The sequence below is a fragment of the Anarhichas minor genome, unplaced genomic scaffold (genome assembly GCF_050575085.1).
Source record: "Anarhichas minor isolate MPS153535 unplaced genomic scaffold, ASM5057508v1 ptg000010l, whole genome shotgun sequence".
Classification (NCBI taxonomy): domain Eukaryota; kingdom Metazoa; phylum Chordata; class Actinopteri; order Perciformes; family Anarhichadidae; genus Anarhichas; species Anarhichas minor.
In genome coordinates, this window is record NW_027466456.1 from 15,760,144 (window position 1) to 15,784,158 (window position 24,015).

Sequence of the window (24,015 nt, forward strand, 5' to 3'; positions counted from 1 at the left end):
AAAGAAGGGCCAAAGTTGAACGGGTGAAACACCCCCTGTGGTGTCCTGTGCTGCTGGATGGCTTGGTGTAGTATGGACAGAGACAAAGAGGCCCCGCCACCTCAAACACTTACATATAGAGTAAACTATGATAAAAGTAAAGAGGGGCAAAAAAGGTCAGAAGTAAGTCAACTGCATTAAATGTAGTTTATGAGAACTAAACACATTCTTGATCGCTGTAATGAGACAAATAGCGCAGAAGGTCACAATTAGCGGTCCACTGATTTGAGCACAATCCTACCAAGAGGGTACGAGAGAGCACATGTGATCTTACCCAGAAACCCTCAGGACTGCAGGGCGATGGTTGCAGCTGGCGTCACTCCAACGCCCAATCAGACACAGCTAGGGAGAGGAGGATGAGCACTGCCTGGGGAGTAACAGATGTTGACCTGAAGGAGGTGTTGAGGGAAGCGATACAGAGCTCAGCTGCTCCCAATGTCTCCACCACCATCAGAGACAGTGATTGAGGATCTGAACAGAAAAACAAAACTGTCTGCCACAACGATGTGGCTGGATACACTTAGATTTAAGCTTCTCTGACCAGTATTGGTACATAAACAATGGATCAAATGACTATGTGTCATGTGAACGGACGGGTCTTCTAATGCATTGTTTTGATGTCACAGCCCACAACCTCACTGTTGTCTCATTAGCGTTGCTAAACACTAACATATTCACAATGAACATTAACACTGATGTTTATATCACCACGTTAACTATCTCAGTGTCGTTCTAAGCACAAAGCTCTAGAGCTGATACGATTAGTCACTTCATAATTGACCATTGGTGCTGGGATTATCTGTAATTATTTAAGCATAAATGTCATGGTGAACATTTCTTGTCTTTGTGCTGTGTGATGACAAACTGGAGATATTTTTTCTGCCTGTTCATAAGACAAAACAGGGCCTCGAATGGTCAGCTTGGGTTTTAGGAGATTATGGGTTTTGTTTTTTATTTTAATAGATTACTCAAGAAAATAAATCAGAGTTTTTGACTTAAAGAAAATGGTTTTAAATGCACAAATCTATCTGGATTTTGCAGACACAGCCCTCGTTAAAAAAAAAAAAAAGATTATCATTAAAATTTAAAAAAAAAGTCCCGCGTGCACACTCATAACAGCGCCTTCTGGTGTCCGGTGGGGCTACTGACGTAACGGTTAACCTGAGCTGAATATCGTCAACATGGATATAACGTTCAGTCCGGCGCTGCACAGGCAGAGACATCAATTCGTCATCGATTTTATCAAGAAGAATAAACCCAAAAAGGTAACGTTACTGTCTCAATGAGACACACACTTTACACTTTAGCTTAAAGCAAACGTTTGTTTGTGTAACGTTTGCTAACGATAATTCAAAAGCTAACGTAACTCTAGCTAACGTCATAGAGCTAACTATAGCTAACTTTAGCTTCAGTCGCAAAACCTAAATCAGGTTTTTGCATTAAATGTTTAACATTGTAAAGTAACAAACTCCAAACTATCCTTGCTAATTGGAAACAGGTTTATCTCTTAAACTTGGAAGTCAACGTTTGTTTACTAACTGAACCACAGTAGCCGCTAGCTAACCTCTTCATGATCTAACGTTAATTAACTATTATTAAGCGTGCGTTGGAAAGTGCACTTGTGTTTTGATTCTGACGTTTACGGTAAATGAATGGAGGCCATGCGACGGATTGGCGAAGTAAGCGCAAAGACACGCGTGTGACAACTAACGGTATTTCCGGTTTTCAAAGTAAAGTGTTAACACAGTATACAAAATACATATATGTAAATAAGATCAGTTGGATAATATCACAGGATTTATAAAGCATATTACCTGTGTCCCTTATCAAATCCTACTACGTTGTGATGGAAATTACTTTATTCTTTGATTTTGACTGATCTATATTGAACTCTGACTACATACAGTCTCAAAATCAAGCATTTTGATATAGATATGGTGAATAGTCAAAGTTAAAGTATTTCATTATGTACTTTGAAAGGCCTTCTTTTCTGTAAAAACACATTGCTCCATCATTTCTGACAATTTGATAAATTTGAGTTCACAACATCTTTGACTACAGAGCATTGGAGTTGACATGTTTTTTTCAGGGCCGATACCGATATAAATTATTGCTAATCACAGACAAAGATGGGCCAATATTTACATCTGCAGAACAAATTTATTGCATTTTCAGCAATATCTGCTGGTTCGACACAGCTCCAGTATGCGTTCCCCTGTCTCTCTGTGGCACAGATTCAGTGATGATCGGCTGTTACTCCTGACGTACAACATCCTTACTCCCTGATCCCTGTTTAGGGAATGTTGGTCAAATGGAACTTCCCTCGACAACAATGCTCTATTCTGAGGATGATTTTGCTTTTTATTGGTTTAAAAGTAGCTCGTAAACTGGCTACTTGTGAATCAATCCGGTCGTACACGTCGGCTCTCAACTCCAACTCCAGTTTCGCATCTCAAGTTGCTAACCGCCCTGTAAACGACGAGCAGCACACGTAAAGAAAAGTCAGGCCTGAACATCTGCAGACGTATTTGTCCTCGGAGACCAGCTGTGGGCCTTTTCAAAGCATTTACCGTAAAGTTCAGAATAAGGACGCACCGATACCGATATCAGGCTGATATCGACTCAAATAGCTGAATCGAATATTGGTGACAATGAGTCTGATACATTTAATTTAATTAAATTATATACTGTATACACAATATACCTGAATTTAAATATATATTTTTGACCCATGTGTAGTAAGCTTAACATAGGATTAGACTACTCCCTCTAGCCGGGAGTTACTCGGCGTACATCGTTACTTCTCTCTTCTCCTCAGGTGGTGGACTTGGGCTGCAGCGAGTGCAGCCTTCTCAAACAACTGAAGTTTCACTGTGAAATCGAACTGCTGGCCGGAGTGGACATCGACGGTGCCAAAGTGAAAAAGAAGATGTACGTATGTTTGTAAAAATCAGAGGCGTGAGTGAATACTTCATCATACAGGGCTGGGCTCATGGTTGAGATCACAGAGAGTTTGATGGCAGGTGAATACAGAGTCGAAACAATCAACCGAGTTCATCAACAGAAACATAATCGGCAACTCTGTTGGTGATCAATATATCGTGCCAGTTGTTTGATCGGGTAAAAATTGCAAATATTTCCGCTGGTTGTAGCTTTATAAACGTGAATTTAGAAGAAAAAAAAAATTGTCTTTTGACTCTGTGCACTGTGCTTGTATGTTCCTTCAGGCATGGATTAGCTCCGATGTCAACGGACTACCTGCAACCTCGTAATGATCAGCTGCTCGTTGAGATGTACCAGGGCTCAGTCACACAAAGGGACGCCCGCCTCAGAGGGTTTGACCTGGCGACCAGTATAGAGCTGTAAGAGGCTGATTATTGCCTCTTTCTTTTGTTTATCAGGGCAGGTTCTCTCTATCGGTTTGGTTTTTCATCTTTCTGTCCCTCTGTGCCATTCATCCTCACCACGCTCCCCTGGCTTTCTGCAGCATAGAGCACCTCACTCTTGCTGACGTGGAGCGCTTCTCTGAGGTGGTCTTCGGTTACATGACTCCAGCGGCAGTTATCGTCAGCACCCCAAACTACGAGTTCAACCCGCTGTTCCCTCGACTTACGGGTTTTAGGCACAGCGACCACAAGTTTGAGTGGACCAGAGCCGAGTTCAAGTCCTGGTATGCTCGCTGACGATGCATATGACAGAGAATCTTAATGGATAAATCCACCCTAAAATACATCAGCACTTTATGAAGATTTAAACTGAACTTTGCTGACGTTGCGTCCCTCCTCAGGGCTCTGAAGGTGTGCGTGGATCACGGTTACGAGGTGGAGTTCACCGGCGTTGGACGGCCACCTCCGGGCCAGCAGGAGAGAGTCGGCTTCTGCTCCCAGATCGGTGTGTTTCACCGGCTCGGGGGAAGAGAGGTCTGCAACGTGTTTTGTGATGATGCTGACAATGCGCTTTCATACACACTGGTGAGAGACCTTGTTTATAGACCAGTGACTTCTGAGTCTTCAGAGAATATGAATGTGGGGATTTTTGGTTCCCCGCTTTATTCACCGAATGTTTTCATGTGTCTGAGGTTGTTTATAGTTTCCTTATATTCTGTCAGCTATAATGTTTAGATCACCATGGATGCTAAGTCCACACGTTTATAGCATAATATATTTACTCTAACTAGATACAAAAAATGTTATATCAATGATCCTAAATACGCAACATTTAAAATCAAAACAATATTTTCATAAAATGACTTAGCAAATAGTCTTTTTCCAATACAAACAAGTTTTGTACTCTTTCAAAACACAGTAGTCATAACTTTTTAAAACCATTTATTGATAAACAAGTGGACAGATCCCCTCCTACAAGATCAGATTATTCTGAGAGTGAAGATGTGAACAGGAAACAGATTTAATCATTTCATGCAGTGTTTTAGTTTGTATTCGTTAATTAACTTAATTCATTCAGTATTCAATGTGCAATATCGATGTGACAATAAAGATTTATAGAAAAAAGTGACGCTTTTCTGGACGTGGGGCGGTAACACTAATCCATGAGCCCCAGAACCAGTGAGTTTTAAAAGGTTATATTTGTCGGCCTCTGCTGGTGACCACCAGCAGCTACAACATGGGGAGTCTTGGTCGTCTGCATATGGAGCCTACTGTAAGCCACGCCCACTGCCCTCTTAAAAATAGAAACCTGCAATAAACACAAAGACAAAAACTACTTTTAACTATAGATGAGTAAACTAGCTTGTCAGAGTCTGGAGTTTCTAAAAGTAAGTTTGTAAAGCCAGATATTTCTACAACTAGAAATAGTTGTTGTATTTGTTTATAACCTGTTTCTGTATTAGCTGTATAGTAAGAACTACCCCAGCCTGCATGACAACAACATCTTGCAGAGGGTCCTGGTGACGGAGGTGTTGTACTGGGCAGAACAGCTGAGGAGGAGATGGGTGGAGGAGGAGACCGGCCAAGGGGATGACGCCGATACACCGGCTGAGGGGGACGGGGAGGAATGCCACAGAGCGTCAGAGCAACACCTGGAGATGGAAGAGAAGCAGCCAGGTGAACAGTTCATAAGAACCAGGGTGTATATTTGCTGGAGGAGGATGCGCTTATTGGAAGTAATAGAGCCAGCAAAATGCCATTTGTGTGTAAATTAAAGGTTTCTCCACGATGGCATTGTATTTTATATACTGCCAGGTTTTTTTTATGGTTAAATGTTCCTGGCAAATTAAATGCATAAAAAGCATACAGTATGTTTCCTGTTTTTAAAAAAAACATACCTCACAGCAGCAGCGATGAAGAATCTGGTGGAGCATCAGGACGTTGAGGATGGAGAGCTGTTTTGGACAGATGGCCAAGGACAACAGGAGTCTGGCAGATTGCGCAGGTTTGTTTCCTTGAGGAAGATGAGGAGGAAGAGTTTTGCCGCGACGTGTTAAAAGGCAGTTTGTGGCGTGCAGATCACGAAGACGGGCCATGTTTGTGTGTCATCTGTACTCATTATACTTTACCGTGTTATCAACATACCACAGTAGACGGTGAGCTGTTCTCTTCCAAACTGCTGTATTCATACATTTCTATATTTGCACACATTTCTATTTTCTTGAGCTGCTACTAAAAAGCAACGGCCACCAGTCTCATTACTGAGCTTTTTATTTTTGAACAAATATTTCCAAAGGTTTGGCCTCTCACGGGTTTCATGTCATGATGTCATCTTGTGTGTGTGTGTGCTGGCAGGTGTGTGTCTGTACCTCTGTCTGTGCTGTGGTCCCGCTGCCCCAAAGTCGGTGCCCTGAGTGGAAGCCTCGGTAACCTCAGGCGGCTCCTGATGGATCACCCCGACGTTAAACTGAGCCAGGACGGCTCTGCTGTGCTCCTAAATGACCAGGAACAAGGTACCGTTAACGTTCCAACACTTCTACGTCCGTCATGTTATTTGTGCGTAAACATTTCTAATGAGAAGGGGACCGACGCATCTCTAGCGACGATGTTCCACTTAAAGCGGACTACTTGACAGTGTTGACTTTTCAAAGCAGAGGCGTCGCTACGAGACATATCGCTGGAAAAATCATCACAAGCGAGGCCGTCATCCGACATGTCACGCTAGTTCTGAATATGGAATGTGCGCGTCAACCTGCCACAAGCAGAGCTGCAGACTTTGTTTAAAAGGGGACCAATAGAAATGCAACACCACGGGTTGCCCAGCAGATGTCCCCATTCTTACTGTACTCAGTGTGTCAAACCAAACTATTTGCACAATGCTTCACAGAGCTTAGTTTCCCTCTCTACAAGTTAGCCCATTGCACTTATGAAATCATCATCAGCTGACTTTGTTCCCTGCTCTGCTTCTTATTCTATGAATATAATAACTGAAGAAGAAGAGGATCGTGATGATTTGGAGGACAGCGGGTTCGCAGAGGCCAGACGGTGCTCCCACAGTTGTGAGCCGGAGGAAGACTGGGATGCAGATGCTTTGGCGCCGGGGGACAAGTAGGTGACTTGTTGAGTCAGCACGTGGTTAGTGTTGTGCTGACGATTCCCAAAAGCATTGCTGAAACTGTGGCTCTTGGGTTTATTAGATGGCTCGTTTGGACTTTGTGTTCTGTGTAAATATCCACTGGCCTCTTAAACAGGAGTACACTTGCTGAGGCCACTTAATGTAAATGGTACAATAAAAGATGTTCACATTGTGATTGCTGTGCATTAAAGCATAATCTCACACATGCTCAAGGTTTTAGATGGTTTTATTCAACAGTGCAAGGTACACATTTGAAGCATCCAGCACACTCGTTCAGGAAGAAAACGTTGGCCGAGAGGACAAGTCTGTGACGGGAACCACTGGACAGCGTCACAACAGATCACTTTACAGGAGAATACGTTTTACAGTCTTATAAGAGCTTCACAGAAGAGAAGAAGAGACCATGTTTGTAACAACATGTTAGGTACCGAGATAATCACACCTGTGTCACACAGGTAAAACAAATGATTTTTATCCAAAAACAAACACACACAAAACTCCAATAGTTGATATATGTTGGCCATGAATCATACACTTAACACCGTCTTAACTATGTAGTGACACTTTTTTTCTTAACAATAAAATATTTAGCAAAAATATGGCACAATATCAGCACTGACAGATTCAAAAACAGACGATGATATCTTTTTAGAGACGTTTAAACCATGCCGAAAATAAAAAAAACACTGATTTACAGTTACGTCGTACATCTGCTTTAACATGGAAGTGATGAGAGCAAAATGTTTTCCTACGCGCTAAAGAGGCAAGCGGAGTCGTTCCTTCGATGTGGTAATATTCAGATTAAAAGATGGCACCATATCAAATGAGGAAAAAGCTTAACAGAAGGACGTCTTCATCATGCCGAACGTACAGACACAGAACAGTGACGTATAGTTAAAACACCATACACTGATGACACTTTGATAGAACACAGATATAGTTTATCTAGAAGAGGAAGTATCCTGCCTCTACTATGGCTTATGACAGGAGATTACAGATACTGTACAGTCTGCTTTCAATAGTTATGAGTCTTAATATTGTCTGAGTATGCATAGGCCGGACGGGGTCCCGGGTAATAACAGTGTGTTGTGCACTTTGGCAAGTTCTCTAATAATCTGAATAAATTAGACTGGAAAGGCAAAAACTCTCCTCACATTTATTTTGTTTGAGATTAGATTGACTGATCGTTCATGTATTGATTGTGTTGGATCATTAAAGTGGTTTTAAGGTGTTAGGAGGTACAGACACAAACATAGAACTATCACTCTTTTGTTTTTTTAAGTGCTGTTGAGTATTTTCTTCATGGCAGTGGATTACTTAACTAGTCCTTCTCTGTACAATCATTAAGTGAAACACATTACATTATGCAACAGTCACACAAACACAATTGTTGGTAGGTCACAGGGTCCTTCATGTGTTCACTGATGGAAGCTTCCTGCTCAGACAGACGTAGAGGTGCACGATAGATACACGAGATATTTGCCCTTCTACAGTGAGATTCAGCACAGAAGCCTCTTTCATACTCCGTGTTTACTGCTCCACAAAGGCAGACAGTACTACGTTTGTTTCTCTAATTTTGGCTGAGTTCTTAACCCCAAAAACAGAATTGTCATAAAGAAGCCGATACTGCGTTTGGATAATCTTTGGTGAGTTTGACGGGATAGCGTGTGTATGTACCCACTAAATGTGTTCTTTCAGCCTTCTTGTCCTTGTTTACAAAAATAAACTTTATTTTGATTATTTATTGTCTTTAGATTACAGGAATTAAATGTATCTGTTTTTCTGGGTGTCTATCTATTGATATATATTTATAGTAAAGTCAATATAATATATAAATGAATACATTTGTGATTTGAAGGTAGCTTAAACACACCAAAGCACATTAATGTCACGAGAGTCAAAAGAAGAGATGGAGGTCACCGACATCTGTTAAGGTCACTGGATCACCAAGATGTCAGTTCATGTTAAAAAGATTTGAACTAATATGTTGTAACCTTTGTAAGGCAGAATAGTACTGTCGGGTTTTCTACACCGCTTGGCAAACAAATGAGATCATCTTATGTTTACGATTAAGCAAATTGTTCGTGCTTTCCACGAGAACACATCACATCCCTCCACTCATCCAGGATAACAGGAGAACGGTTCCTACCTAAAGTGGTCTTTGCCACACACACACACACACACACACACACACACACACACACACACACACACACACACACACACACACACACACACACACACACACACACACACACACACACACACACACACACACACACACACACACACACACACACACACACACACACACACACACACACACACACACACCTCGAGTCTGAGGCCTCGTCTTTGTAGTAAAACATTCTCAACTTCAAACAGCGACGGTTGTCAGAGCGCCAACTACAACAATGTTTTTTTTAGCAGCTTATAGGCGAATATTAAAAAGAACATCTTATTTGAAGAGGAAGGTCTAAAACAAACACTGAGAGCCTAAAGGAATGTATTGAAAGCGCATTGCATACTCTTCTGATGATGATGCACACACACACACACACATGGAGGACACTGGGACAGGCTGTGTGCCTGTCCCAGTGTCCTCCATTAGAAAGAGAGATTCACCATTTTTCTTTCGGTTCCTCACAGTTTAAATCGAGTCGGTTCGGATGCTGGCCTCAAACAGATGAGGCTAATCTACACCCAGAAAATGAGTTTGTTACATACGTGGTAATATTTTCTTTTGTCTCTTCCCTTCACGTGTGTTTGTTTAGCCCGAGACAATAACGGTTCACCTCTCTACCGGCGAGCTACTGTGTCCTGCAGGACTCTTGAACACAGGAGGGCACTGTTGTGAGGTCAGACAGGGTGCTGAGCAGGTCGTGTGTGTGTGCTGTAGGAATGCAGATTGAAATTGACACAGCCTTGCCTCCAGTGTTCTTTAGATGCAAGCGGTGTCGGTCCACCTGTGAGAGGCTGCAGGTCTTAACGCTTTATCACCACCTGCTCGTACGCTCCAGCTCCCACCCTGGGACAACGAGAAAAGACCATATTAGCAACTCACCTTAGTACCTGGCACACGTACCGCACAGTAGAGTCGAATCAATCATTCCCTCTTTCAAGGGTTTCAGTTATCCCTACTTATCTAGCTCCACTTGTCTTACAGATAGTTACTTGTTGTATATCGGTTTCACACTCCTCTCCGACCTAGTCCACCTCTTAAAGTGGCCTTGAATCCGTTTCTTACCCAAGCACACGGCAGATACTCTGCGGCATGACACGGCTTCATATCTACATTGTGAGATGTTTGACTTAAACCAAAAATGTCTACCTCATGGTGGTGCTAGAGGAAAGGTTTGTTATAAACCAAAGTGGTGGATCAACCCTGAGACTTATATTGCCGTCCTTATTCCCATTTGGAAGTAAAACATCTCCCAGACAGCAGTTTTTGCACCGATAATTGTTGAATCTTTAACAAAAGACTTAATCAACTGCCCCCCCACCCTCTCCATCTTCTATGAGAAACAAATCCTTTAGTACGAGTACGCTGGACATGCTCACCTGGTGGGAAGGTGATGGCTTCCGAGGGCCGTGCTTCCCCCGGGGCCGACAAACAGACGCAAGCCTTCCTCTGGAGCAGACAAGAGTTGCAGTAACATTTTGGTCAGTACAGCGAGCATCCACATCCTGTATCATTCCTGTCATGAGGAGCAGCCAGTTGCTAGGCAATCTAAAAATAATCATGTATCGATAGCGGCTTTCTTTTCCTACATTTGAGCTGCATGAGACCTTGGAAAGAAAAACAACACCGAGCTCCTCGGAGCACACAGACTGACTCACGGAGGTAACGCAATACTGGTGACTTCAACACAGCTGCAGCTAATGATGAATGTTTGTGGTTATTATAGCATTAACAATTGGTCAGCAACTATTTTGATAATTGATTTAGGGTTTGAGTCCATTTTCAAGCAAAAATCCAAACATTTGCTGATGCTTCATAAATATAAATATTTTCTGTTTTTCTTTCTTTTTCCAATTAAGACATTTTATAAACAAAATAATGAATAGATTAATAAGTAAGGCAATAATTGAGTAGAATTTGTAGTATATTAAGGGTAAAAAAAATGCAAATTATAAATAACCAGAGCACAGAGTAACATCTTCAACAGTCCAGAACTTGACAGTAATGAATCCACAATTATTTAAAACACAGAAAAGCAGCAAATCTTTAAAATTGGAGAGGCTGGAACCAGCACATTTTGGGCTTTTTTTACTTCATAAATGACTTAATGTACGGTCAATCAAATAACCGATTGTTTCTGCTACGGAGTTTGAGAATATGGTTGCGTTTTGTAACTTTCCTTGAAGAGTCGATACAAGAAGGAGGGAACACACTTAACACTCAAAATAATTAAAACCTGCAGATATGGCGATTCCCATACAAACAGCTGATTATTTCTCTGGACGTGTAGCTCACCTTCAGCGCTGGAGTCCAGCAGGCTGGGTGTAAAGTCTTGACTCTGGAGAATCTTTTCTATGACATCGTCAGCATCCACCCGCGTGTCGTCCATCCTCTTCAGCTGAGACTCCATGGAGTCCTGCTTCACAGGGTGTCTTAGGAGAGGACATAAAGAGAGTCATCCCGTGTCTGCGTCACCAATGACGGCTTCCACTGCCAAATGAAAATGCTCTTTTATCATGAACGAAATCTACATTTAGTGCGAAGCAGGGATGTGGTCAACCAGTGAGCCGAGGGATTCCACCATGTTTTTAGTAGAAGAGATGTCTCATTGTGGCTGATGGGCGCGGCCTATAAGCGTGAGGTTTGTCAGCGGAGACTCGAGCTGCAAGTGGTAGCTTCGTATTTACAAGTACAATTTATGAGCGTGGTATGGATTTTCTCATCTTACACTCTGCTAAAGTAAAAACATGCCACAGTGTGTAAGAAATACACGACTGGTCAGCTGAATATGAAGTGCACCTTCAACCAAAGAAGTCCCTAAAAGCCTCCCCAGTCTTGGGTTTGAGAAGCTACTCTGAGTCGTGGTTGCGCATTTTTAGATTCCACAAACACAACTTCCTGAAAAGAACTGCTCCTCTGTGTTGTGCTCATCACCTACAATAACAGGAGATCACCCCGACTTGCTGCTTCCTCTTCATTAAACAGAACTATGATTATTATCTGGACGTACTTTTCACCAAATACATTTCTTTACTTGACCAATGACCTAAAGAGACTCACCTGTTGAGTCGTTCACAGGACGACGCGCTCCTTACTGGTGTACCCGCCGGGTTGCTAGCGGTGGCGTCGGGGACCGGGTGTTCGGGTAGAGCGGGACAGGGTCTGGACTCTCGGTCCCGGTCCTCGCTGGGCTCCGGGATGCTGCCGATGCCCGTCGAGGCGCTGCCAACCGAGTGGTTTCTCCGGTGGCTGAACTCTGACATGCTGGAGGAGCGGGAGTGACCTGTGCTGTATCCTGAGATAGATGGCAAAGATTTGATCATATTTTAGAATATGATCTAAATATGACCCGCAGCTCTTTAAATCGGATAGAATGAGACGCAAATTGTAAAGCACTTAGGATAAAAGCGCGTTATACGAGCAGCCATTTCACAGGGTCCATGCACCTGATTTGACAGTAATGTTAAGTAACTGTATGCCCTGAGGCAATCCTGCAAACGTGTATCGTAGTATTCAAAATACAAACACCAGCTATACATTAAATGATGCATTGTATGTAGTAATAGCTTCTGCAGTAAAAGTCCAAACATTGCTGTGAATAACTGTAGAAGAAGAAAAGATTTACTGCCTAATATCTGAATTAAAACAAATGATTAATCAATGATCTGTTATTCATAAGAGGCGTTATACGCGTGGTGTTTCTGTCGACCAGATTTGCAACTTGCAGTGTTTTAAAGGATTTAGTCCGTCAGTAGAGCTGCAGTGACACCCAAACACAGCTTCATTAAACTAAGCTTTTGAAAAATGCATTTTAGTAAAGCTAACACACTGTTTTATCATTATTGTTGTTATTGTATTGTTTGGGTATTTTATTTTTGTATTTTAACTGTCAGATTTTATTTGCCTCATTGCTGTCGTGGAATGTTTTAATCCGGGTTCAACCATGTAAATCACTTTGTGACTAGAAAATGCATTCCTTGCAGAAGGTGTGTGTGTGAACGCTGGCAGCTGGAAATAATTACAAAGCACTGATAAAAATACAGAAATCTTAAAGCACGAATGCATCGCACTGAACAACTGAACTGCATTACATAAAGAAGCTGAGAGCTGAACGACATCGCTGGAAAAGCTGGAAGCTAAACTGTAATGCTGTCGCAGGGGGAACCACTGAAATACTACTTTCTGTCCAAGTACTTAGTTTTAAAGATAATTCTACCCAAATAATATTTTCTGTCTAACGACTTCCACCAAAATACTGCTTTCTTTTAAATATTTGTACATATCATTTTAACGGTCTATTCCAGCCAAATACTACTTTCTTCCTAACGAGAGAATTCATTTCATCTTCCACCTTTGACAGAATTACAGTTTAGCGTCTATCTTTTTCAGCAGTGTGTATCAGCTGTTACCTTCTTTATGTATTGCTGTTCAGCTTTTGACTCTGCCCGTTTTTAAATTGCAGTTTTTCAGAAGTGCTTCAAGAGTTCTGTATTTACAGCAATGCTTTGCAATTCATTTAAGCATTCAATTGCTACCTTTTCTGCAGGTTAGTTGTTATTATTATCATCATTATTATTATCTGGGCAACAGTTCATTACAGCCATGGAAGGGCATACTTCCCACAAACTAATATCAGGCAGGAAATGGCCATTAGAGCTGCTCTCAGTGCATCTCTCTACTTCCTCTGCTCTGCTATTGCAGTCATGTGATCCGTCTGTAATGGAAACACGAGCCTCAGCTTTAAACTGCTCTGGTGGAGTGTCGATGGAAAATGATTGTACCACTTTGCTCCTCTTTCGTCAAAAGCTTTGTGTGCAATATGCAGTTGAGGCTGTTTTAACTCCGTCACTCACCAATCCAGCTTTGACAGCCGCATACATCATATTACATAAACATCCATGTACGGTCTCAATGATTGCCTGCCATCAACGTCAGGTCCACAACAGTGAATCTAAAATAAAAACCCGTACCTGAGAGTTTGGACTGTTGGCTGGCGTAGCTGGATGTTCGGGAGTGGCCGCACCCCCCGAGATCATCAGAAACAACAGGACACTTCCCTTCTCGACTCTCTGCTGCATTAGAAAGAGCAGAAGAAGAGACAAACGGGATGACGACGGCATGAAAGCGCTAAGAGTGTCTGTTCAAATGTCGAGTTCAAATGTCTGCAGGAAGAAAAGGTGTGCGCCTCAGCAACACAACAGAAATGTCAAGAGACATTAACTCTGAGATGCATAGCTGGCTTTTATCCCCCAATATTTCAGCATTGGCATGTTCCTAAAAAAAAAAAAAAAATCTTGTTTTGATAACTGCAAGTGAAAAGTAAACAGTAAATAAACCGGTGTTCAGTGATCACGGACAGAAACAGGTGGTATGCAAAAGCTTCTTGTCATTTTATCTTAAAATGAGTTAAAAATGACAAATAAACATTACTAATCTGTAGAATTATTGTGTAGAATTCATTGTTTTGTGCAAAGACGAAGACGATGTTTATTATTACGAAGAAGAACTATTGATTCTAACTCTGATTGCAGGTCATTTTTGACCCACTTGTAGGTTCCAGTGACTCTCAATGTATTGTTTGTCACACTCCAACATGTCTGAGAGGATAAGCATACAGGAATGTATTACATGAAAAAACCCATTTGTGCGCATGCAAATTACACCCCCCCCCCCCCTAGACAGACTCGCTTGCACACACTCCTATTTTTAACCATGCAAGAGCCTACAGGACAGAGCAGATTGCAGCTGATCTAAGAGAGAACTAGTTTAAATTATACACGAAAGAGCTGCGCTACATTCTGAAGCTTCCAGGAGGAACAACACTGCGATGTGTTCACACATGGAGAAACACACACAGAGCAAGAGAGCCGGGGGGGGGGGGGGTGAAACACGGCAGAGAAGTGTAGCAGCTGGAGAAGGAATGTCTTCATAGTGCTGGATGGCAGATGAATAGCAGTTACATAAAGCACGAGTGCATCCTGCTGCAGAGCACACACATACTAAACTCAATTGGTCTGCATTTTTACTGCTAAACTCTGTGATAAATAAGGCTTTCCCTCTCGTAGCTCCTTCACAATAAAAGCCATTCATTCACCAGCGCGGAACCTTTTAGTAACGCGAGCAGCACGCAGTGGTTGGCTTGCATTAGCGGCAGTTAGGTAGTGATTTCAAAGCTGTTAATGTAGAGCGACACGAGTGAGGGATCAAAGGTTACGCTATAGTTAAACATGTAAGCAATGTTATTTATTAAATATAACAGAGGGCTCTTACTGACAATAGGTTATTCCCTCCCCTAATCTGAATTTGGCCAGTACATTTGGATTATAACCGCTCTAAAAATATGTAACCAAATTGTTTTCACCGTTGTTGGTTAGATCTGGTAGCCACATATAATAGAAACTGACACTACAAGGAGGCGCTGTTGAACAACAGTGAGTTTACACAGATAAGCAGATGGGATCTAACCAAACTGAAAAGAGGTTTCAGCGTGGTCGAGATGTTAGGAGGAATATTTTAGTTTAAGTATCTTAAACCCGTGTTTGTCCAATGGAAAATCCCGAAGGCTTTTTGTCGAGGGGAACCAGTGCGATGCCAACTTCCGGGTCAGCCTAAAAAAATACGTCATCCCTGTAGCACCCCATGGGGAGTGTGCTCCATCAGGAAAATGTTTGGGGAAGCCAATGGGATGACTAAGCAGGCCAGAGGAGTGTAACGTGGCGTGACTCACCTGAACAACCCTTCTGGGAGTCTCCTCCCCTCCTCTCCTCCAGCAGGCTCTCTCCATCCCCCTGGATCCCGATCACCATGGCTGTGGAGGGAGGCCTGGTGACACATAAATACAAAGCAAGGTGAGGAAGACATGAACAGAGGAGCAATGGGAAAACATTAAGATTAAACAAAAGGAAAATACCATTAAGTTAGGTATAAAAGCTAAGGCTAAAACGTGAATATATACTGTCGACACTCAATATTTAAATACATGCTGCAATAAAAGAAGATGCAGCTTTTGGCATCAACATACAGGCGACTGAATAATTTTTAGGTCAAATATTGCCCTTGGGTGAAGCAGCATTTCCCTCTCTGTGCTGACACACTTTCCCTGAAATCGTACTTATACGAGAATAACTGGTGTGACAACTTACAGTTTGTCACACGCAGGATAACTGAATCAGGCCTTTTGACATGTGAAAGTCTGATGAGCCAGCAGTTCTTTAGTCAGCGTATATCTGTCTTGACGTCATAACTTTGGCACAGAATACTAATACTTCTATTCTAAGACGTTGGCATTGTTCGATAGTGGTAGTAGAGATGCAGACAGGACATGTGGGGAAAGAGAGGACGCTGCTTTAAGTTAGTCCGGTCCAGGTCAGTTATATCGACATTTTGGCACGCTCAGAGTCGAGCACAGGCCGAGTGGAGAATAGTTTAATTCTCAAGCTAAATGGCTTTACTATTGAAATTGTATGGTTAAGAGTCCCAAACGACTGAACTACAATCAGCTGACACACTTCCTGACACACCTAATACACTAGGTGTGTCAGGAAGACTATGAACTGCAGACCAAAGCAGATTTTGCACCATACTCAAGAGGAAAACTATCACTTACGTTTTAAAACAGGGATCCCCTGACATGAGCTGTGTACTGATGATGACCTACGGATAGAAAAAGAGACAATTGTTCATTTATTCAGGTTTGCTTTGCATCAAAGGTTTCCATTAGCCCGGATCCAAAGGTCACTGGAGAACTGTCCATTACATCTCATCTTTTTGGGATAATGATCTTTGTTTTTGTGCCTTTTTGTTCTTTAGCTTTGTCAGAAATTAGAAACCGTTATACACAATATAAAGCAGATAATATATAAGAATACAATCATTTCTGGCTACGATCTAATGGACTAACTGGCAACCTAGCCGTTGTTGTTCCAAGCAATCCTAAATGTTTGTGCAAAAAACATTTTCCTGCCTACTTGGTAAAACACCAGGCTTGCATTTCCTCCTAAAGAAGTCAGATCAGAATGTTACCTTGAGAATGGAGTTATCCTGGCGGGTATTTTTGGTATCGTAGCCTTCCAGCAGACATCTGCGAGTTGTATTCCCTGAGCCGGCAAACTCTGCTAAATTCAAATCCGCAAAACCAAGCTGAAGGAGAAAAATGACACCGAGTGAACTTTTGTTTTTTCTCTAAGGAGGCCGATGTTTTGACCAGTCAGCACTATGACAATCTCTGGATGTGACATGACAGCAGTGAGGACATGAAACGCAACAAAATGAGCACATTTTAAAACTAAATATGTAACATTCTACAATTTCAATAGTAAGGGGGAAAGGGCTTTTATCTTGTCGAGAAAGAACAAATTGAGCATGCTCAGTAAATAATTACTTGCAAACAGTGAAAGCGAGACCGACTGACATGATGAGCCAACCTGCAGGCAGTGAGGGCCATCTGTGCGCTACGGGCTCACATGGCTTTCTACATAAATACGGCTGATTACTGTAAATCTAGGTGACCTGGAGGTTTGGGTTGGGAGATGGGGGTTGGATGAAGCAAGTGTGTGAGGAATCACCTTTGCATATGCCTTCCCACCTTTCAGCTCCTGGAAAAGAGAAGCAGAAACATCGAAATGAAACATCGGAATTCATGCTTCATTCAAGCAGGATTAGGTTTAAAAAAAATAAAATAACAAAGTTTGATTAAATGTTTTAGCTCCGTACAAATCAAGAGATTGATTCACACTCTCCAGTCCCGGCACTATAAACGGTGTGTGTCCGTACACACGTTATTGACCTTTTAAGACTTAAAAACGTACTCATTTATTACTGGTCTGGTAAACTATAACAATATTACAAATATGCTACTTTCCATCAGAGGAGAAATCACAGCAACACTGTACAATTTTGATGTTGGGTCCAAATGGTAGCAACAGGTTGCTGCTTGACATTTTAAAGTTCAAAACCAAAATACTGGTAGAGTAAAATAACACAGGGTTCTGGGGACTTGGAGGGCAGGGCACACCAGGAACAGGAAACACAAGAGGCCTTTTCACCAGGAAGGCTTATTCAGGCTTGTTTTTTCTACCTTATATCCTAAAACGTATAACATGACATGATGAAACAACCAGAGAACACTCGTGTTTAAGGTGAAATGTTAGAGGACAGAAAAGGACAAAGATTTCACTGTGATGAGTGTGTTTTCTCCAGATTGCTGTGCTTGCGTTTTAGAGTTCATATTTCACTCTCCGGTTTCAATTTGCTGCATTAAAAGTGAACGTAACCAACACCGGAATTTAAACCCAGGTACAGCAATTCTGTCCTAATGGATCAACAACACTATGGAGGTGCATCTGAAGTGTGACATGTGGAACACAGTGGCTTCATACGGTACCTTTCTGACGGACACCCGGCACACACAGGGGTCCAGCACCCCCGTCCCTGCATTGGCGCTCATCTTGCAGGGGAACGAGAACCGTTTCCTCCATCGAACACAGTTGGCCTGCACCGGCTCCCTGTGAGGGCAGATCACGCAAACGTAGACCATCGTTAGGCTCTCTGTTAGGTCAGATATCATGAATTTGTTCTGCATGGGTTGCATGTTGGGGGGGTCTAAAAGGATAATTTACAATTGGATGTTAGACATCTTGAGTCGAGATTGGTGCAAAAAACTGGCAGGGTTTGGGATTTCATTGCACATGAAGCTCAATCGTTTGAACGAGTCTCTGTACAGCTGAAAAAAACGGCTCATTTCCTTTTCGTGGTGTTGGAAAACTCACTTTATAACCTCTGATGAACGGCCTGGCTCTGTACCAGAATTATAATGCATCATATATTATACATGGGAAAGAATGTTTACGACAATATAACAAAAAATAATGTTAAATTGATGAGCTGAACTGTTTCGTAGCCGTAGCACTTCTTCTTCGATCAAATGGTTTTCAGATTTAAAATCTAAAACTTTGCCAGTTTTAAGCGGTTTTGTTTTTGTGGAAGAAAAAAAGCAAATTGTTAAGACAGTGTTTTATGTTCCTACCAAAACAAAGATATTGTATTGGCGATAGTACAAACGGAGAATACAATGACTTTCATCAAAGATTTGTTTCTGATATAGATCACATTTTTTGGGATAAGTATCATTGCCACTTGTTTTTGCAGCCCTGATAACATTCCTAAGCTGTGAAAGCACAACTTCATTTCATTCATTTTAATTTCATTATTAAATAACAATGAAAGCCACTCTGGTTGAATGACTACTGGATTAACAATCCTCTCATCTCTTCCCAGTTTAAAGCTAAATTACCAACGTCACTAAAGTTTTTGTGTTTAGCCTCAGATTTTTTTTCTGGACACTGAATAAACAAGCTCACTAATTACAGTCATGTTTTCACCTGTGGCTCGTTTGACTGGTCAAACTGGTCAAACGAGCCACACTGGCAGGTGTAACTCGTTATGGCACGAGAGTAATAAAGACAGCACGCGCACACACCCGCCGCCAATAACCGGTAAAACCAATGAGAGTGAGGTGTAGCCGACTCTCAGTGAGAACATGAGATGAAGAGAAACAGAGAAGTATGCGTGGGCCGCATCTCGATACCCCAGATGGCCTCTCTCTCACTGGCATCCTCTCCTCTCCCACTCACCCAACCAACTCCCGTCTGTCAAGACAGCCCACGTGCCATTCATTTAGATCAGCCTCGCTGGATTTAAATACAAGCAGAGCTGATGGTTTTCTCACATACCGTACCAATTACAACAATGCAACAAGTCCAACAGTTTGCATGGGAAATAGGGACAAAAAGAAACAAGAACGGAAATGTCATCGACTGTGTTGACGACATAAGACGATTAGCAGGGTGTGCAGATCCCGGTTAAGACGGTTAAGACTGTCTGAATAATCAGGCCCTGAGTCGTGCACCGCACCCCGGCCTCACTGGCAATACAAAGCACCAGATGCGTAACTAATGTTTCACAAACGCTGACTTCATCCTGGGCTTGATACACTTTAGAGAGTGAACTCCCAGCGAGGGAACTTCCAGCCAGCTGGACTCCTGCATGCTTTGAGAATCCCGGCTTGACTGCATGTACTGTAACTCACAGCACTTCTCAGCGCAGCGAAATCCCATTAGTGAGTGCGAGTAAGTCCGGTTCTAAGCACACGCAGAGGTCGTCTCTCTTGTCTCTATAGATGGGTCCGATATCTCGCTGAACTACAGCTGCTCTCCTTTTTAAAAGACAGATGTGGTCAGGCTTCAGGCGTAACCTCTCTCATGAAACACACAGAAAACCAATGACTTAGACATGACTTTGGTGCAGGGTTTTCCTATCTCGAGCAATAGAGATTGCCCGTAACAAGGACAACGTGTTATGGGCAGGAACAAGGGTGCAGTCGTGATGACAAGCCACAGCAAAAGGAAAAGAGAGGCTCATAAAACAACAAGCCTCATTTCCCCCTACACTCACAGTGGGGAGGACGCAAAAGAGACGCCAGAGGAAACATTGAAGTTTGCAGGTCCAACAAACACAACTGCTGCAGAGACTCGTGACTACAAATTCTTCCGAGCTAAAACATTTCAGAGCCAGAGCAGGATGTTTTAATTAGAATCTCAACCCTTTGAAATCCATTGTTTGGGTTTGTGAGATTAAGGAACCATTTTACAGCATTGCTTCCATTTAATTTAGCTACAGTGGCTGCTCACAGAAAAGTGCAGCTATATTAAAATTACCTAAATGTCACGACCGTAGAAGCATATCCTGATTAACACAGTCCAACACATCCATCAAGCCATAAGAGCTACTCACCGTGGAGCAAACAGAGGGCGTGTTACGTAATCTGGGTGAAGCCCTCTAATCCCTAGTTTCACTCCATTAAAATGCTTTCCCCTCCCTTTCTCCAATACTAGAAGCCAGTCCACGTATCAGTGTGAACCGAAGACAAGACACAGACAGAGGATATCACCGTCTTTATGCGTTATAGTTCATTTAATATAAATATCTATGGGTTTTAGATTGTTGTTTGGGAAAAAAAAAAAAGGACATTCATGGGCATTTTCTGACATATTTTAGATCAAATGACTAATCAAAATAATAATTCTGCATTAATAAATGATGAAAATAATAATGGAAAAGGGCACCGAGTGATAGAAGCCACTTTAACTAAAAAGCACCAAACTACAGAGGGGATGACTGTATTTGCTAACAGCAATAATTGCATTAGTGTGACACTTCTGTGGACTCCAGGGTCAATAATGGGTATAGAGTAGTTTCCTGTCTTGCCAAACATAGATGTCAAAAAAACCTATAGAGTGGGCAACTAATTTACAGTTTCAGTTGCCCTCGTGGGACACAAACATGGAGTCAATCAAACACCTACTTCAGTGATAACAGGGGCCAGACATATCAATGACTCTATTGATTAAACAATAGACAGTTGTATGTAACAGGTCAGCTGGCTCCTTATAGCACAGTAATCAATCCCACGAGGAAGTTAAAGTTACACACCTTGTGAAATGTAAAGCGATGTCGCGTGCACCACGAAGAGAATGCCTAACTACTCAGCTAACGTTAGAGGATATTTAGGAGCACTGTCTTGTCACTCGTGCTTAAGTTTGTTCTCACCAGGTTTTAACATGTCGGGTACTATTCAGCCTCAGTCACTAGCTTTGACTGGAAGGTGACGATGAATGTGAACAAGCGAAAGCGCCGTTAAAGCGGCATACAAGTGACTGACGTGGACTAGTTTCTATCATGTAGCACGTTTGCTGGTTAGCTTGTGGCTAAAGTTGCTCAGCTAGAAGACATATACACGCTAAAGACAGCCATTAACGTTGCACACTCGGTGTGTTTATGACTGTATAAACAGCAGACAAGCCTCACCGTGAAGACTCCTCGGAGAAGCCGCCGTCCAGTAGCCTGACTTTACAGAAGAGGACACCGTTGACAAAGGGGACAGACGAGAGCTCGTCCAGCTCAAAATCCACCTTAAACTTGAATTTCTTCTTCTTCATCATCATTAAATCCATACACCGGTTCAGTACTCTCAAGAAGACGCTCTTATCTCGCTCGTCGCTGTCATTACGGCCCCATTGTGTTGTTGTGCTGTGGGAGGATGGTGAAGATGCTGGTGACAACAGTCAAATCAGAGACGAAGACGAACCGAGGCGACGAAGAAGAGCTACTTCCTCTTGGGGATTTTCTAAATAAAAGTGTATGCTTTGAAACTTTAATACTTTAAAGAAAATACCAGTGGTGGAGGAAGTATTCAGATATTTTACTTGAGTAAAAATAGTAACACTACTAAGTATGGACTTAAGTATTAGCATCAAACGTTACTCATCATGCCGAATGGCACAACTCAGAATAATTCATATATGGGTAATAGTTACTGATGGATTCATGTGTACATCACTTAATGTTGCAACTGGTAACGCTTGAGTTTATTTTAATTACCTTATATACTGCTGGGTAGTTTAAGCTATACTTATACATCATGATTCATGAGTTGATTGATATTTGGGATTAATAATAACAATCTTTAATTTAACTCGTGGCTAAAGCTATAAAATAAATGTAGTGTAATGAAATGTTCAACGTTTACCTCTGAAATGTAGAGGAGTAGAGGTAGAAAGAGGCATACAATGTAAATACTTAAGTACAGTATAAGTACCTCAAAATGATACACAACACAACAAAACGTTATTCCTATATACTGTATGATCTACGACAGTTCAAAAACTTTAGTAAACAATGAATCCCAAAACCAGAGTGCTAAAACTCAATTTTTTGAAGTCATCGAGAATAAAATCTGAAACTGAATTGGGAAAGATGTTGTATGAGAGCACCCAGAGGAATACTAAGTTTATGGGACATTTTCAGTGTCAGAACTGCGAACACTGCAATAGATTTAAGTTCATTTGGGTATAGAAAAGAAAAGAAATGTTCTGTGGGTCCACAAAATCAGTCTCCTATATATTGTCTATGGAGTAGCTCCATACGTTATACTGAATGACATCAAACGTTTGAGTCTAACCTGGTTTCTGGCTTTTAGAGTAGCTTGTGTTCACAAACTGAACTTTCGTTAATAATACTTTTTTTTTGTTGATTATATTTCGTATCATTATTCTCAATCTGCAAAGTAGCAATAACTAAAGTTAACAAATAAATGTAGTGGATTAAAAGGTACAATATTTCAAATGTATTGGAGCAGAAGTATGACGTGGTATAAAATTGAATACTCAAGTGAAGTACAAGTATCTCAAAATTGTACTTAAGTGCAGTACTTGAGAAAATGTACTTAGATACTTTCTAAAACTGGATTCATGTCATTTAAATTGAAACGTGTCCCTCTTTTTATTTTGAAATAGATCAGGATTAAACGGATGTGCAGTATTGACAAATTACTTAATGGGGGTTTATTAAAGCCCGCCTCCTCCCTCCGTCGCCCCCTTGCGGTCAATGAAAGCAACAGCAGCACCGATTGGACAGATTACAACAACGAAGTAAAACCAGCTGCTGTTATGTAATATTTGTCGCCATCTCGTGGTACAATCAAGGCAGTGCCATGACAATCTTATTAAACTTGACATTTTTCAAGCCATTTTCTTTCACTACCCCCACAATATCCAAAGTTTTCAATTTGCACTATAATTTATATAAATCACAATTACACTGGTATTACACACATTAGTGCAGATGTATACATTGTTCTAATTTATTGAGTATTCTGTTTTATTTAAATATTTGTTAATGCGTTTATGTGTGTGTAGTGTGGAGGGGGCTATGCTGTATTGTATTATTATGAAAATAGAGCTGAACCTTGAATATTCACAAGAAAGACTATTTGGTATTTTTATTAGAAGTTATTTTGTGCACAACATGAGTTTGTAAAGACCATCGATGCAAACCGAGGATTTAAGAGGTTAACCTGACGTAAAGCTCATGAGGTCTGCAGCATACCAGGTGCAAAGTCTTCCTAAAGTAGCCGCGGAACAACCATCGTCTCCCCCCCTCCTCTCCATATCGCTCTCTCTGCCTCTTTCGTCTTCAAAGCAATGAAGCCTCATTAAAAAAAGTTTGGGGGACATGTTTTGCCTGGATTCCTGCTGCCAGATTCCTGTGGGTATGACTCACTAAACTGAATCAGACCGCTGGAGCCCGCTCGGATTGGGACGAAAGGCTATTCCGGGTAGACTACTACATGTATGCATATATGCGTGCATGTGTGTGTGTGTGTGTTAGAGGGATGTTACACCGCAAACCCACAAGAAAGGATAACTTGGGATAAA

General features: G+C 41.7%; 2 protein-coding genes across 3 annotated transcripts; one reads left to right on the forward strand and one right to left on the reverse strand.

The window, feature by feature from the left end:
• The first annotated feature begins 1,220 nt into the window (after positions 1-1,220).
• henmt1 (HEN methyltransferase 1) lies at positions 1,221-6,537 on the forward strand. Its single transcript, XM_076087866.1, has 9 exons — positions 1,221-1,304; positions 2,858-2,970; positions 3,267-3,401; positions 3,527-3,709; positions 3,827-4,010; positions 4,889-5,102; positions 5,331-5,430; positions 5,781-5,938; positions 6,419-6,537. The coding sequence occupies exons 1-9, from the start codon at positions 1,221-1,223 to the stop codon at positions 6,535-6,537; spliced, it is 1,290 nt and encodes a 429-aa protein (XP_075943981.1).
• Positions 6,538-6,769: 232 nt separating this feature from the next.
• fam102bb (family with sequence similarity 102 member Bb) lies at positions 6,770-21,863 on the reverse strand. 2 transcript variants are annotated; one of them, XM_076088381.1, is made up of 11 exons: positions 21,608-21,863; positions 18,126-18,246; positions 17,308-17,337; positions 16,766-16,882; positions 16,350-16,396; positions 15,471-15,565; positions 13,714-13,812; positions 11,804-12,038; positions 11,039-11,175; positions 10,123-10,192; positions 6,770-9,589 (listed from the first exon to the last, which is right to left on the reverse strand). In XM_076088381.1, the coding sequence occupies exons 1-11, from the start codon at positions 21,751-21,753 to the stop codon at positions 9,547-9,549; spliced, it is 1,140 nt and encodes a 379-aa protein (XP_075944496.1). In that variant the 5' UTR covers positions 21,754-21,863; the 3' UTR covers positions 6,770-9,546. The 2 variants fall into 2 exon arrangements, with proteins under 2 accessions (XP_075944496.1, XP_075944494.1); XM_076088379.1 differs by having other exon boundaries at positions 13,714-13,815.
• Between the last annotated feature and the right edge of the window lie 2,152 nt (positions 21,864-24,015).